The sequence below is a fragment of the Pavona decussata genome, unplaced genomic scaffold, assembly GCF_977016875.1.
Source record: "Pavona decussata unplaced genomic scaffold, jaPavDecu1.1 SCAFFOLD_38, whole genome shotgun sequence".
Classification (NCBI taxonomy): domain Eukaryota; kingdom Metazoa; phylum Cnidaria; class Anthozoa; order Scleractinia; family Agariciidae; genus Pavona; species Pavona decussata.
In genome coordinates this window covers 4,893,531-4,909,263 of record NW_028145460.1, presented here as the reverse complement: position 1 = coordinate 4,909,263, position 15,733 = coordinate 4,893,531, and the positions used below count along the sequence as shown (strand labels likewise).

At 38.2% G+C, this 15,733-nt stretch overlaps 1 protein-coding gene across 1 annotated transcript; it reads right to left on the bottom strand.

Annotated features, from left to right (window-relative positions):
- Positions 1-1,043: 1,043 nt before the first annotated feature.
- Positions 1,044-10,694, bottom strand: LOC146483760 (matrilin-1-like). Its single transcript, XM_085105907.1, has 4 exons — positions 10,634-10,694; positions 10,473-10,529; positions 3,418-3,830; positions 1,044-2,764 (listed from the first exon to the last, which is right to left on the bottom strand). The coding sequence occupies exons 1-4, from the start codon at positions 10,644-10,646 to the stop codon at positions 2,504-2,506; spliced, it is 744 nt and encodes a 247-aa protein (XP_084962033.1). The 5' UTR covers positions 10,647-10,694; the 3' UTR covers positions 1,044-2,503.
- Positions 10,695-15,733: the final 5,039 nt, after the last annotated feature.

Sequence of the window (15,733 nt, the reverse complement as noted above, 5' to 3'; positions counted from 1 at the left end):
CCGCTCGTACGGATTTCATTGATGAACCATCTGAAGTCCTCGTAAATTCGTAAAAACATAAAGGCAGGCATGAAGCTCTTCCTGAGAAATTTCTTCAATTGGCTTTAACCTCTTACCGTCAGGCTTTGCAAGCCATCCTGAAATTTTTGAAGGTAAGCGATTGTTATTGTTGTCGTTATGTGATCTAAAAAATCGTAAAATCTTGCAATTTTGAAGATTTTGAAGGAAACTTCAGAGATACGTACCATTAAATAGTGTCATACCGAACTTTGTGGCTTTTATTGTTGTTATATTGAGATGACATTGTTTGGTATTTCTTTCTTTTTCTTTTTTTCCACATTTTTCCGAAGAAACTTTTGCTTCCCGCCGAAAAAAAAATTAGTTTAGCGACACCGGGGGCTTTCGTTTTCCATATAAGGTCAAACTACGGTATATGAGCTGATAACCGAGATTTAGTGAACCAATCAGAACGCTAGAAATGCAATATCCGAGGCTGAGAATTTAATAATATCAAATATTCCTTTTCACTCCCCCATCGATCTACGCAGCACCACATTTGTTTTAGAAACTAGCTCCCTAAAATCGTCGCTGTTGTGTACTTTCGGACACAGTCCAGTTCAACTGACCAGTTTATGAAAAGGAAGGAGATCAGACGAATCACATGATGAGGCGAGTGGTAAAAGTTTCGTTACTAAAACCGAGTTTGAGTTGGGATCAGAACATTTCCGAGTTGTTTGAAACTCATCACGAAAGCGAGGCTAAATGCCTTATGACACTCTGTGATTGGATAAATAAAAAACACACGCACCACTTTCTCAGCCAATGATAAGCAGAACCAAAACAGTGACTAGATGGCATGCACTGTATTTTCCCGCGCTTTACGCCAGCTACAAACCAGGGAGACAATTGTCGCATTCATGAATCCACCTTACGGAAGATGAAGACTGGTAGTAATGGATTTAATCAACCAGCTATATTAGGCAGTGCAATTCTCAATAACAACACTGACAACGAAAACAACGCAACAACCATTTGCAAAGAAAACAAATCACATCCTTTAATAGTAACATATCGCTCTCATTTACAGTCAAGACTCGATTAATTACAGTGTCCTTCAAATTGATACATTGCATTCCCCGGAGTTTATTTTACAACTTTGTCACAGTTTGTGGTATGTCGTTCGGGTGGATATAAAAGAGAGTAACTTAGTCAGTTACAAATTAACCCGCTCGCTTCCTCACGAGCACGGCCAAGCGCTGCTCATCAGCGTTCATTGGAAACCCAACCTCTTGAGGATTTCGTCTCCTTCTGCAGCTAACTCCGAAGTTAGCAACACAGAAATATACAGTTCAACAGCTTTCAGTTGAATAGTCACATTTTGGGATCTCGAATAGACTGTTCACAGCCCCCTATTTTTACATCGGATTCGTACGAGACTCGTACGCTTCAAACAAACGGCCGCCATCATGGTTTGTAACGGCGAGCGCAACCTGGGGAGAGTGTCTACCCGCCCTGGTGTCCGAGGCAGGTTGCGCTCGCCGTTACCCTTGAACCAAGATGGCGGCAGTTCACATACGAGTCTCGAAAATACCACGGAAAAATAGGGGACTGTGAACAGTCTAGATCTCAGTCGAAAAGACTCAGAATCACGTCAACTGTTACAAGGCTATTTTCTGTTCTTGTGGTGGAATGGGTTAATTTAACTTCAGAGGAACCGTTTCCTTTGTCAAGAGGCAACGCAAATTATTTCCACTGTAACAGCGGTAGTCTCCGTCAGTTTGGTGAATTAACACAACATTGCTTAAATAACTGTCTATTTTTCAATATTCTGCTTCTTTTTAAAACATTATTCAACGTAGTAGAATAAATCTTTAAACTGTACTAATGCCGTTAAGAAAATAACTAAATCTCAACGTTCATAAAGAAAATAAAATGTAGTAAATCGTTTAATTAGCCTAGCATACAGCTGAGCTTACAGTAATTCACTTCCGAGCGGTCATCCACGCAAACTTATACTGCGAAGTCTCCCAGATACCTCTTAGCTGATAAAGAGATCGGGTGAACGGTTTCTTCGCTGAAAAGAAGCACTTAAATCGCGTGTTAACACCGTAAGCGAACACATCTGCGAAGCACACTCCTATTCCGAATAATGAAGAGAGAAAACGCAGATTGGCCAGCAGCTGAGTAATTACTGACTTTAGTTGTACTGTTACTGAAGACACTCAATTACATGTAAAAACCACTCTATGTGAGAGGCAATCTTATAAGATATAATCTAAAGAGCTCCTGACAATTTAGCCTCCAAAGCAGTCGTTTTAATTTAGGAAGAGGGTATTATACCACTCCCTAAAAACGACTGTGTGAGAAGCTACTAATAATTCGGAAACTCGATAATTTCTCGTATGGCTTTCCAAGGAGTACAACTAGGTTTTCTTTACCCTTAATTTCATTTACAATAGCGCTATATTTTTTTCCTCCGAAAATTCCAAACAACTTGTTTAGTCTAACCGCAGATCAATGACACGGTTCTTGAAACTTCGTTGGTACAGTTATCACCTTCCCCATCACTATCACTTCCGCTTTCACCACTCTCATCATTGTCATCGTCATCGTCATCATCGTCGCCATCGCTACATCGTTTTCGCCTGAGAGTCAAGATGAGGACCTGATTGGAGTTTCCCGGTCCAGCTAAAATATTCAACGTATCTTCATCGATGACGTTAGCAGGTCCAACGCCAAGGCCTATCACTCGAGCACTGAAGGTCTAAAAGGAGGCATAACAGATGGCAATAGTACAGTCAGAGACTCAGACCTGCCAGTCATGATAACTTGCACATTATAAATCCCTCTAGTATTTGATTCGTTGCCTGACGACCCAAAGAAATTCATTATGGGGCCCTCAACACCTTTAGACTTCCGTTCAAGTCTCATTCTTGTTGTTGTTGTTGTTGTTGTTGTTCAAGTAGCTAAATTCACTCCGCAAGGTTCTTTCATTCCTTAATTAGATATTAGGGGACTCAAGCAACGAGAACCCCACAAAACAAAAAGTTTAATGAGCAACTGAAAAACAATCGCTCTACAGGTTGCGTCAAAAAAGTAAACTTTGGTACAGTTCTTTGCCGTGCTTTGTAAATTAACAACGTGAAATGACCAAATCCAAGGTTTTGTGGAGAACGTGAACACACGACGGTGAATTTTTCACTCTCTCTCTCTCTTACTTTGTACGCCTGTCCTACCAGTTCGGTTCCTGCAGTTCAAATAATGGCGAAGAAATACAAATGAAATAAAGTTATACTTCAAGTGACGTTTTTGTTGGGGTTGGGGTAATCCACGGCTCGCTTATATTATCATTTTACATGTTTACTTTCACAATGAATAGACTTTCATAATGATAAACTGGTTTATTCAGGCACTAACCGTTCTCAGGAGCTCTGCTGGTTGGACCAAGTTGCTATTACCATTATAATTCACACCATCTGTTAAAACCACAACCACGCGAGTTACATTCGGCCGGACAGATGACGCATTGAACACCTCCGCCACTGCTTGTAAGCCCGACTCAATCAAAGTAGCTCCTTGAGTGTATGGCAAGTTGGTTATTTGTTTCCTGACTCCATCAAGAGAGAGCGCAGCAGACTGGTCTAAGAGTGATGCATCCGAAAAGCGTACTTTGTCGTCAAATCCAAACACTACGATCCGTGCTCCGCTGTTTGAGATACCTATAGACCCCACTACGTTGCTGAGAAATGTTTGCGTCCGACTGAATTCGGTGCTATCTATGCTACCAGAAACATCAACAGCAAAGACAATATCCAAGGGCCTTGAACATGCTGCGAGGATAAAAAGAGAACAAAAAATTGTTCAGAGTGGCTTTTTGCGAACTTTGGTAGATTTAGGAAAGGAGACCCCTCTCTCTTCCGCGTTCACGTCATGCACTAAGCTCACAGATTTTTCATCCACCCTTTTTACCTCTAGATCTTTCCTCCATATGGGCCTTTTCGCGCTCGAGCGGAAGACACTGGAGAGAAGGTAAAATTAGGAGCGCTGGAACGTGCTCTTCCCATCGTTCCCCACACGCCCGTCTATCTTACTTTTTCCTTTTCTTTTTCGATGAGAAAAAATAACGGCTCTTAAAAGTTTAAATTTGAACGTAAACATAAACGGTTTATGGTGAACTAGTGTACATCAACTGGACATAGCGTATGTGTAATTTAAACTTTTAAGAGATGTTATTTTTTTCTCATTGTAACTCTGGCCCCGAAGAAGACTGGTGGAAAAACGTTCATGTTGTCTCAGTTGTGGTCTCAGCTAGTGTGAGTAACATTTTCGAGTTTCTCTAGAAATTGTTGCTGAATTATCATGATATTTTAACTTATTAGGCCATTCGATTAAAATCTAATAAAGCCGTGATGTTTTTCTTTTCTCTACAGGTGAATCTTTGCTGACGTCATTGTTTACATTTAGTGATGAGTCAGAATATTCTGACAGATATTGGCTTTCAAAACCTGGGAAATTTACAACACATATTCCGGCTTTGCAGCCGATCTTGACATCCTTAACTGGCCCTTGTTACGCAAACACTATTCACTAACACTAACATGCAGCACTCAAGTTTTCAGAAAATATTAAATTTACCAATTTCTTTCTACTTCTAATTATGTAAAACACTTGTTTGTGGGTAGTTTTGTCGTTTGTGGCTAATGAGGTTAAACATTTCAGTAGACAAAGATCCGTTTATGTTCCTTCGGTAAACTGGCTGGCAAATTAAAAGGACGATAAAAGTGTTTACTTTTGTACTCTATGAGTTAAGCGTTCCGTTTCAATTATGTTTTGATTCCCATGTTAATACTCGACATTGACGATATCAATGTTTTCACGGGCAGCTATCGGGTAACTGCACCTGAGTCCGTCGGCAGAACAGGATCTTGCAGATTTCGTGCTAAAAATTCTCAGCACAAATCGCGCCCTAACCAGTGTTAAGGCATGGCGTCCTTCAACGTGAAATAACTAAATCTTAGGAGCAAGTGTACATGTTAGCGCTATGGCCTTGACAGTACGTTAAGGACTGATAATTGAATAAACTCGGCGTCGACAATATCGTTATGTCATCTAAATTCTAAACATCATTACGTAATATAGAGGCCAAGTAGAAAATCGGATGGTTAACTTGGCCTCCATCCTCAATCGCTACCTCAAAATTATTTAAAATAAATTAAACAAAATTTTACTATACAAGAATGTAATTATAGCAATCTTTCTAGTTAATCACGAGGAAAATAAAGTTTGTTATCATGTGTTATGTTGTGTCAGTGTTATTTCGTCATCTTCAGGTTGTTTGAAACGCGCAATATTTAAAGCTGGAAAACAAGACATTAGCAAGTTTCAGTACACAAACGTTGGCGTCCTTTTAGTTTACGAAAAGCAGAATTGCGGTCATAAGAATTTATTTTCAAATACGAAAGTAAGCCGGAAACTGTTAACTGTCAAAACTGTTTCGTCCTCATTCTATAGTTATGGCACGTAACCAGTTATACATCCCTTTCAATGCAAGACCAACTGAGCATGTTTTGTACTTATTGTCTAACGGCGTGTTATTTGGTCAAGTAGGAGATGCTTGAATCTGCAATATATTTGTATCGGACCTAAACTCATGGCATTCAATACAGAGCGTCCAAAATCAAACCAAATAAGAAACTATTGCTAGAGAGTTTGCGTATGCTATAAAATCTTCCTTAGGGGCTAAAAATTCCTTGGCAAAAGAAAATGACATGTCGAAAAAGGAGAACAAATATTTGGGAGAAGAGGTGCTGTGCATTGCAGTGCCTTGTTTCCTTAAACTATACTGAATACGTGAGAAAAATAAACAATGTGAATTGTTCAAAAACTTATGTTCTAATCCGTACTATATTCTAGTATAACACAAAACTGATGCTAGACGAAAAGGTTGATTTCTATCTCCGCTATATCCGTTGGCTGAGCTGTATGGAACCTCTGAGGTCGAACAGGGTATCGATTGAAATAAACAACTTCAAGTACACATGCAACAAACAACACTGTTTATGGCAATAATGTGATGGAATATGTTGAGCCTGGTGAATAACTGAGAATGATGTATTTAGTCAGTAAATGACACAGGCATACTCGGAAAAAAATCCGAGTGCCCCTGTCAGGAGTCGAACCTAAGACCTTCCGATTACTAGTTCGGATGCTCTACCACTGAACTACAGGAGACTCGTGGGAGCTAAGGCCATTAAACTAGGCCTTCATGGAACAAACATCCTGCGTACTGCTAGGATTGATTGGAATGTCAATGTGTGGCATATGCGCAATAGAAATAATGTGCAGGAATGTGCTGTTTATTTCATATGTATTTGAATAAAGTAATATTATTGGACTTCAGTTGTCTTGGGGGTCAGAAATAAAATACGTTTGGAAAAGAGTGAGGTTTGAGTTGGTACCAAATAAATTTCGCTTTTTCATTCTGCCATCAACCTTAAAGCCTAAATAATTATTCAATTTTGTTGCTCAGCTAGATTAGCTCCACTTTAATTACTCTGAGTAGCTTTTACCAGTTCCCGTTACCTTTTTTATCACGTTTGTAAATATTTGTTTTAAAAAAGATAGTTGTTGTTATATTTTGTTGTCAAGTCTTTTGTCAACTGCCATTATATTCTTCTTTTCCTAACAGTGTTTCATTTCTTGGCATTTCTACCCTGACAGCCTCCAGGCTTTCTTCCTTGAGAAAGCCTCTTCCAGGCTCTCAGATTGGATAGCTATAGGGCCGGCCAAAAGGCTGAAATCAGAAAGCGAACGCAAAAATAAACGCGTGGTACTCGCAACAGTTGCTGCGCCTTCCATTTTCGCGTTTTGCCGTTCACCGGTTCTCGAGACTCAGTATCTGAGAGCCCGTGAAATATGCCATCAATGAGTTAATCAAATTAATACTGTTAACTTTCTTTCCTAACGCAAAATGCTGAGAGAAGGCAAACGGCTTACAACTATAAATAATGATAAAGCGATTTTCAAAACTCGTTTCTGGCAACACTGAGCTAGGTCATGGGGAAAAGATAACGAAAATGTGTGAAACTGTTGAAACTTTCTTTCTGGTAAAAGCGAAAAATGTTTCCAGTGTTCAGAGTAATATGTAAAGTATTCTGGGCAAGAAAATGAAAGTGACGTTCGTTTCGATCACTGATAAGTGCGGTGAATACTAATAAAATCAGTGTTCAGACTGATTTCCTTGTCGCTGTTTGATGATTATCCTCAAAAGCTAGTGATTGATTGAAAAAAATGATACTGACCCAGTTCAGATCACTCGGGAAACAAAGACAAGCTTCAGATCATCTATTCACAAGTATTTAGCCTCTATAACGACCTAACAACTTTGTAAAAATGACTTAACGGCCTTGATCGTGACAAGCTTTTATTCTTAAACAAATATAACGTAATCAAATATTGGCAATCATCCACAATGCACTGTGAAACTGACAATGAAGGCTTTTAATTATCGGTTGACTTGTTTGTGAACAAAATAAATAGAAATCATGGCATAGCGAAACAGCAAACACTGGGTATTAGGTGTAATAATTCAATGCACATTGTATTCGGAGAAAACTGAGGCCTTAGGGTACTCGCTTTTTTGCATTGGCATTTTTGGATATTCGTGAATTGGCAAAAGGACAGGTTATCAATTTGGTCATCTTCCGCTCAAGTTATAAAAAGAACTTCAATTACAACACATTATCATATTAGCGTATGAGTGAAAGCTGCCCTTCAGCTTTTAATTTAAACTCTCTTCGTTGCTGGGTTTACACTCGACTTGGTTTTGACAAAAACTAAACCGCGCTACAGTTCAGTTGATGGTATACCTTAACTGATCTTAACCGTAGGTAACCAGTTCTTGTTTCTATTTATCTGGACCTTTCACGGTATATGCCTTCATTTCGTGCTCGTGTTCACCTTGTTCGCTATCTCCTTTCCTCTTTAATTACACAATATATTTTCCCCATGATCACTTCAAACGATCTTATCCAGCTGATTCTTGAAATTCCCATCTCTCTCTGTGACAGTTCTTAGTTTCCTATTTTGTCTACTGACAAATTTGTGGTTAACCATGACCCTTAGCGCGCCTATAAGTTCACTCAAGATAATGGCTTCCTGTTTCACTGTGGAGGAGCGGATGAACGAATTATCGATTGGAGGGGTCTAAATATTATCTTTCGCAAAGCGGTGCACGCATTAATGAAAATACCTGTCACGGTTTTCAGTGCTTTATAAGAAATCGATTTCTGTACATTTAGGTTTGCGCGGAGGACTAAAATTTGTTTTGAGCAATTCTTTGTTCTTTTGTACTGATCACATGGTAAACATTGCCGTGCAAATTTCATCAATGTTAACATCACTACAAATGAACTGAGGGAGCAGAGTGTCTGTCGCTATCGGTACATTCATTTGACTTGAACTTTTAGAGGGATGACATAATCGCTCAGCTTCATAAACTTTGAAACACTCGGTAAAACTTCCAGATAAACTGCATCATTTGTTGAAGGCAGTTCAGGTTTGAAGGGGGTTCCAGACCCACCGGGCACTCCCCGCTGGATTCGCCGCTACTGTGTCAATACAACTTGAACTATTTTGGACCTTCAATTTTGTGCTTTTGTTGTTAAAAAAGAAGTTAATATCGAAAGAGGAAATTGTAACAAGTTAGAGCGACTTTATAAAAAGACACGCAAGGGTCTAAACAGTAGAACGAGTTCCTGAGTTCTTTTACTAACACGCGCGTTAACTTCTCTGGTTCGCAAAATTCTAATCATCAGAGGGCATCACTAGAAAGTACTGCTCAGTAGCTTTCACTTGAATCGTCACACGTTAGGATTTCATTCGCAGACTCCAAACTTAGAACCACCTTAAGCAGCATAGTAAACATCCGGCCACAGGAAAATACTGCTCACTTAGCTTTCATTTGAACTGTCACGCTTCGTTTTCACAGATCGACGCAAAACTAAGAACCCGGCGACTTGTATAGCACCAAGGCAAAGACAGATTCAGACTTTCAGTAATATGAATGTGCATAACGACTTGAGAGTTTCATCCACAGGCCAAAAGCTAGGAACCTATCTAGTGCTTGTTCAACGCAAATAGCCGTACTTAACTTTATGACGTCTGTTCTTCAGGACGTTTGAGCTCCCCAAATTCTTCAACAACGTCAACCTATCGATATTCAAACGTTCTTTCAAGAACAGAGAAGATGTTTTTTGTTGGCAAGCCAACTGATATTATCGTCTCAGCAGAGAAGATGGTAACCTGGAGATAATGTTTTCTATTTTAGAAATCTCCGTCTCAAGCATGCTATTTCGGTTTCGTATGGCGCAATATGGAGTTTCAAAAATTTGTTTCGCAGTTTAGAAATTTAGCGAACCAGCCAACTACCCAATGCTATGTACTAGATGACTTGTACACGATGAAAATCGTTTCAGTTTCTGTTTTATCATTGAGAATTTCAAAAATAATGTTATGGCTTTCAAACAGACCCGAAAAAAAAAACAACTAAACTTTCTAACGAAGAGTTTTCGCGTTTGTTTTGACCGCGAAACATCCATGAAAACATCATAACCCGAAGCATAATCAACTTATAATTTCCACGCAATCATTGATGCATAAAAGACACGCGAGTTTCTCAAACAGTCCATCGCCGGTCACTAAGCCCCTCAGTCTAACATCGTAGCTTAGCACAGTCTAGAGAGGTAAAACCTCCATTGAATCACTTTTCTCGGAACACCGATGTAGCTCGGCATTGAATTCAACCGCGACCTTCCCAAGGTTCTCACGAAAATTAGGCTAATAATGATGATTCATGCTTAATCAGTTCCTTAACTGCCGTTTCATACGCAATAATGCTGCATACAATTAAAAAAGTCACGCGTTGTGGCAAATTACAATCGATGACCAAAGTAAATTGCGGTTTCAAAAACTTTTGCCGATCGAAAAATTCGGTCCGCGCGAAATATCATTTAGTCGCTCCTTCACAGTTTTCGTCTCAGCGCTTGTTGAATATTCATATCACACAAATGCTAATCTGGATGAAGGTATTACTTATAAGAGCAAAAATACGGATACAAATCGAATGCCATGTTTTATCTAAGCTTTGATATTTATTCTAACGAACCAGGAGGCATCGGACGAAAATTTAGTTGTAAAAATCTCGACCTTACCTAATAATAATGGTTATGAGTGCTCTAACTTCCCTGTCAACACATTAGAACAGTTTTTTTTTTTCTAAAAATCATCGTAATCTACGCTATGACTTTGTTGTTATTTCTTTTGTGTGAAGTCCTCAACAAAAGCTTAAACTGGAAAATATAGCTGATGACGAACTCAGCTGCCTTGGTTAGAAAATGCACACTAATAAAATTGGTACAATAATGAAACGGAGATTTGACATTATTGTCGTTGTTTGGTATTCGCACACTTACTGATTTGGGCCTCTCCACCAGCGCACAAAAACACAAGAAGGAGAACAGCTCGCACCACTGAAAATCAATTGTACAACAATGTTACAATCTTTCTCGTCTGTTGAAAAAAACAATCAGGAAAACACAAAAACTAACATTACAGTGCAAAAAAAACTACTCACTCGTTTTCTCCATGATGTTATCACCGTGAGCAAATAGCACGAACCAAATATCTACAGGTCTTTCTTGAAAATAAATCAATGTCATATTTTTATCCCTCTTTTTATGGCGTTCGCCGTAGCCACTTTGGATCTGTCACTCATCCGGTTTTTAATTGTCTTCTGGTATTGATTCTCTAATAAACACAATATTGTAAATACTTACGGATATCTCATGAGAAAAAAAAAACCCTGAAAGATCATGGTTTCAAAAATAATACTGTCTTTTCTTGCATCATGCAAAATGACTGAATTTTTACTCAAAGATTTCCCAAATTGTTTAAATTGTTGATATGGAAGTATCGTAACGTAGCTCTCTTTGTTGCTAGGTTAGAATGGGCATAAATTCCTAAACAAGGGCCTTTCACAAGACAATCTGGGATATACCACTGGCATGGCAAATCTAATTTCGTCAATTTATAATACTTCACCAACGCTTTAATTTTCATAAGCGTACCTTGCAACGTGCGTCGAATTTTACCAATTCATTCACTTTCTGGAAACTTGTGCGGGCAGTGTTATTTTATCTTTTAAACTCTCATAGTATAAGTTGAGATTTGTCACCCGCATCAATAAAAGAACTAAATATGTTAGTAATTTGCACGGGAAAAATTGATACTAAGTACATTAAAAAGTCGTCATTTTGTCAAAATACTGTTACAAGCTGAACTTAAGTTTAAGACAAACGTATCGTTATTTAGTAAGTAAACCCTTCAGGCGGCTGGTATGTCGGCTGCTAATGTCCGCGGGTAAGAGATTGTCCGAAAAATGAATATTTGGCCGAGAAGCAAAGCTTAGAGGGCAAGTGTGAAATATTGAGGACAATCTCTCAGCCAAGAACATTATCAGTCGACATACTATCAAGCCAGAAAGGGTTTAATTATTTTGTAACCCTCCCTATAATTTTCATATCGTGAAAAAACTGCTTGTAAAAAAGCCAGTCTTGATCTGATGGCGGATGCGCGCGATTGACGTAAACAAACACATTTGATTGGTTTACGGTAACTTTATTTTCACTGTGATTGGACCAAATTTTGACAAATTGTCAAGTGAAAGAAACAAAAGGTAAAAAGGTGAAACTCTTGAGCTGGCTTTTTCCGCTGGCTTTGTTTCTTTTCGACGGAAATAATCGGAGGACAAATATTGACACAGAAGGGGGTTATTGCGTGATAACCGTCCTGCGATTTTGCACCACGTGACTTAAAGTGCACGAAAATTAATGGAAGGGTTATAATAAAAGATATTTTACTTCGTCCGGCCCGTCCTGAGAAAATTTTTATACTTTACTCCTAAAACAACGATGTTTGAACTGTGCGAATGAGTCAGCAAGCAATGTTTTGAAATTAGCATTAATACAATTGATCTTAACAATCAGATCTCTCAAAGCAGGCTTTATTGAAAAGTTTAAAACCATTATATACATTAATTTCAAAACAATTATGCCGAGTAATTTTTTTATGATGCTTTGACAACTCTCGACCAATATCTTTAACGAACTACACTCATCCTCTCTTGTAAAAAGTTAACTATCTACTGAGTACGGCCTCTCTATGAAGAAAATCAAAGCAAATTACACAAAAACTGCGAAAACGTTGTTTTGTGATTGGTTGAAAAATAGCAGAATCAATTCTTTTTTATCAGATCTTGTCCCTGTAAAGCAAACACTTGTGAGTCAATTGTTAGGCAAATTAAGAGCCGACAACAGCAATTAATGGCAAAGAAAACGTCTCTTGAAAATATAAACTGATGCACCTTACGTTATTTGAACTGCTTCGCGATTATTCTGATGGCTGTCAACTTGTATGATGTGGGCAAACTGCCCAAGGCTTGAATTGGTAGGAATTAAAGCTGTTCAAGTTAAGAAAGTGCGTAAAATCTCGGTGTTTGTCTACCGTGATGTGTGCTCAACTTCTTCACATATATAGTAACCTGAATTTGGTTATTTAAAGACCCGTTTTAACGGTTTCAACATTTGCTTCAACATGCGTTCAACATAGGTGTTGAACCAAATTTCGGGGGCGTTTGATCAGGTCGTTCAACATTGTTGAAAGCTTGTTGAATTGAAAGTGTGTTGAATCAAATTTAAATTAGTTTAAACTTTCATTCAACATCGATTCAACATTTTCCTTGTTCTTGAAAATGTAGTAAATTCGCTATTATATATTGTCGGCAGTTAGATTGAAAAGCTTGGAAATGATTCAACGTTGTCTGCTCGAGTTTCGTAAAACTAGCGCAACGCACTTGATTTTTTTTCCTCACTGAATCACAGCGAACGGTGTTTCATGCTGCTTGTCTGCCCGGGTTTCTCTCATACATGTTTGCAGTCACGGTTTCAACGAATCGCAATTCTGCGGTTTTATTCAGTTCACGACTAATATATCTGCTTTTCCTGTAAGCGTACATTCCCATTTTGTACTTCTCACATTGCGGATGCTGATAAAATTCACCCTGATGTCATAGCTGTGGTGTTAGGCAGTATATCGCTCCTTCAGCGTTTCTCTTCCTAACACTTTTTTCAGGCGGAGATCAAGCGTATCGTTCGTCTGCTAAAAGAGCCTGATCCGTCAGCCGGTCATTCAGTCAGTTCATGAATACAATAGTTTATTAATTATATTAGCGTGATTATAAAGATGCCGTTGTCCAAAACAAATATAATCAGTAAGGCTTAGCCTGGTTCTAACTGATCAGACTTGACTAGTATCTGTGACGGTTTGACCATGTAAACACGAAACATAAGCCACGCAATAAAAGCTTTTCAGGATTACTAATTTACCATGATACATTTTCGTTACGTTGTACAAAGTGTTTCTATAAACTTTGGACTCTCTGGATTAAATCCTGCATGTAGCGTGACTGCATTGAAGCTAATAAGCAGCACTTTCCTGCGGTACAGTTGAGCTATACTATTCTGATCAAAAGCTGAGGTGGTTCCGTGGCTTCATTGTCATTCAATTAAACTGAGCTAACCCAAAAACTATTACGTTGTTTGTTATACTGTGCGCAAAAGTGGCTTTCATGGTTTTAAGGGCTGTGGACTAAATCAGTCCATCCAAATTTAAGCTAATGACCAGTATACTTTCCTACTTCTGTTAATTACGCCATTAAAAAACCGTCAAACCACTAAAACGCCAAGTGACTGATTAATTGACGAAAATTTTACGTTTTCTCTACCAATAGACAAGTTAGGGCAATTTTGCGTCGAACCGTTCGTTTAACCCGAATGGAATTAAACAGTTGTTAATTCAACAAACCGGCAATTGAATGAAAATGCAACAATGCAACCACTTTTTTAAAAAAAATCTGTACAGTTTAGTTAAGCTATATGCTCTCAACTACCCTCTGTACACGGCGATTTCGTCTGTGGGTGGCCATTCAAATTATTAATTAAATTGTTCTTTCAAGTAGTATCAGATCCGGGCCGTACTATTTATTATAGTGTGGCCTGCATGTTTCTGACTTTTGACCAAATTGCTTTGAGATCGATAGTTGTTGAAAATTCTAAAGTGTGACAAGTTACTTACAGCTTCTGAGCAACAAGAAGCGGTGATGTTTTTTTCCTTTTTTCTCAACATTCTGCGAATTTTAAATTTTGGATTTTTTTCAGGTTTACGTAACAGAACACTGCCGATATCCTAGGAAACTGCTAGACTTTTCTATTTCAATTCGAGTGAAGAGTTACAGAGAGATAGCTACAAGCATACATACAAGCTAAGAAAATACAATACTGACAATACAAAACTTAGCTTTAAAAAAAATCTAATAGAAAAAAAAGATATTTGATTACAATTAACCATTCCTAAAGTGCAGCTTACGTTTAATAGGCAAAAAAGGTAGGTCTTAGTTCTATGGCATTTAAAGATTGATTCGTAGTTTTGAATTGTGTTTTTCTATATATGTCAAGTTTGCCTCTCAGAACAGCAAGGAAGGTTTCAAAGAAATAAGGGTCTTCTTCTCTCGAGGCTATGTAATTTTGCAATTATTAAACTGAGGTTCAGGCCAAGTTGTAGCGTGATATTGTTAGTGAAGCCATAAATAATATTTTCTTCGTTGAGCTCGATAGAATTGTCATTTTTGTTTTCCACCAATTTGTTAATTCTGTCCAAAAGCTTAAATTGACGAATGAACAACGGATACAAATAAGTGGTTTAGTGCTTGTTTTTGTTCGCAAAGATGGCATTTATCCTTCTCTTTAATTTTATCTCTAAATGAGGTTGTGTTATAGTTGGCAGAATATGGTGCACGACTTTGTATTGAAAGATGGCGAGTTTAATATTTAACAATTAGATTATGAGCTCGAGATTTCTATCGCGTGATAGCTGATGAGGGCGCAGCCCGAATCAGCTATCACGCATAGAAATCGAGAGCGAATAATTTAATTGGTTTAGTATAAATCTACTAGTCGTTCAAAACTAAAACAAGTAAATTATCTATATCGGATATCCTCATCGCAGACACTAAAATGGAATATTGTAGATTGTTTAAATTACGTTGTTATCTAAGTTTGCTTGCCTCATTCTTCTTTCAGCATTTGGAGGTTGAAATTTTTTGGCGATTAAACTCTGGATTGCTATTTTGCAAGAAAGCTTATGTATTGTTATCGTGTTGACAGTGTCTGGGACCGGAGCAGAGGTTTCATGGGTGTCTTTCAATATTCAAATTCAAAGAAAACTTGTTACTAAACACGTCAGGGACATGCGTTTTTTTACGTCCTTTTTAGCTTAGATTCCTATCTTGAATATTGAGTTACCGGAGTCTTGATTTAAAAATAGTGTTTCAGTTACTCGATCCGAAAAATGAAGTACATTTTAGGCAATCTGTATATGGAATTATTTAGAGTCTCAGTTTGCAGGGCACACTAATCCTTGTTTCATTCTCAGTGGCCTTTGGAGGAGCAGACTCTTAAGAAATTTCGGCTTCAGGATAATGTAAAATAAATAGCACCGCTGAAACTGCTAATTGTTGGCCTTTATTTCAGTGGTCGTGTCTCAAAAGCCATAACCGCAACCACTGGAAGGCACACGTACACTACATTTGAATATTCACACTTTAGGATTTTATCCGCAG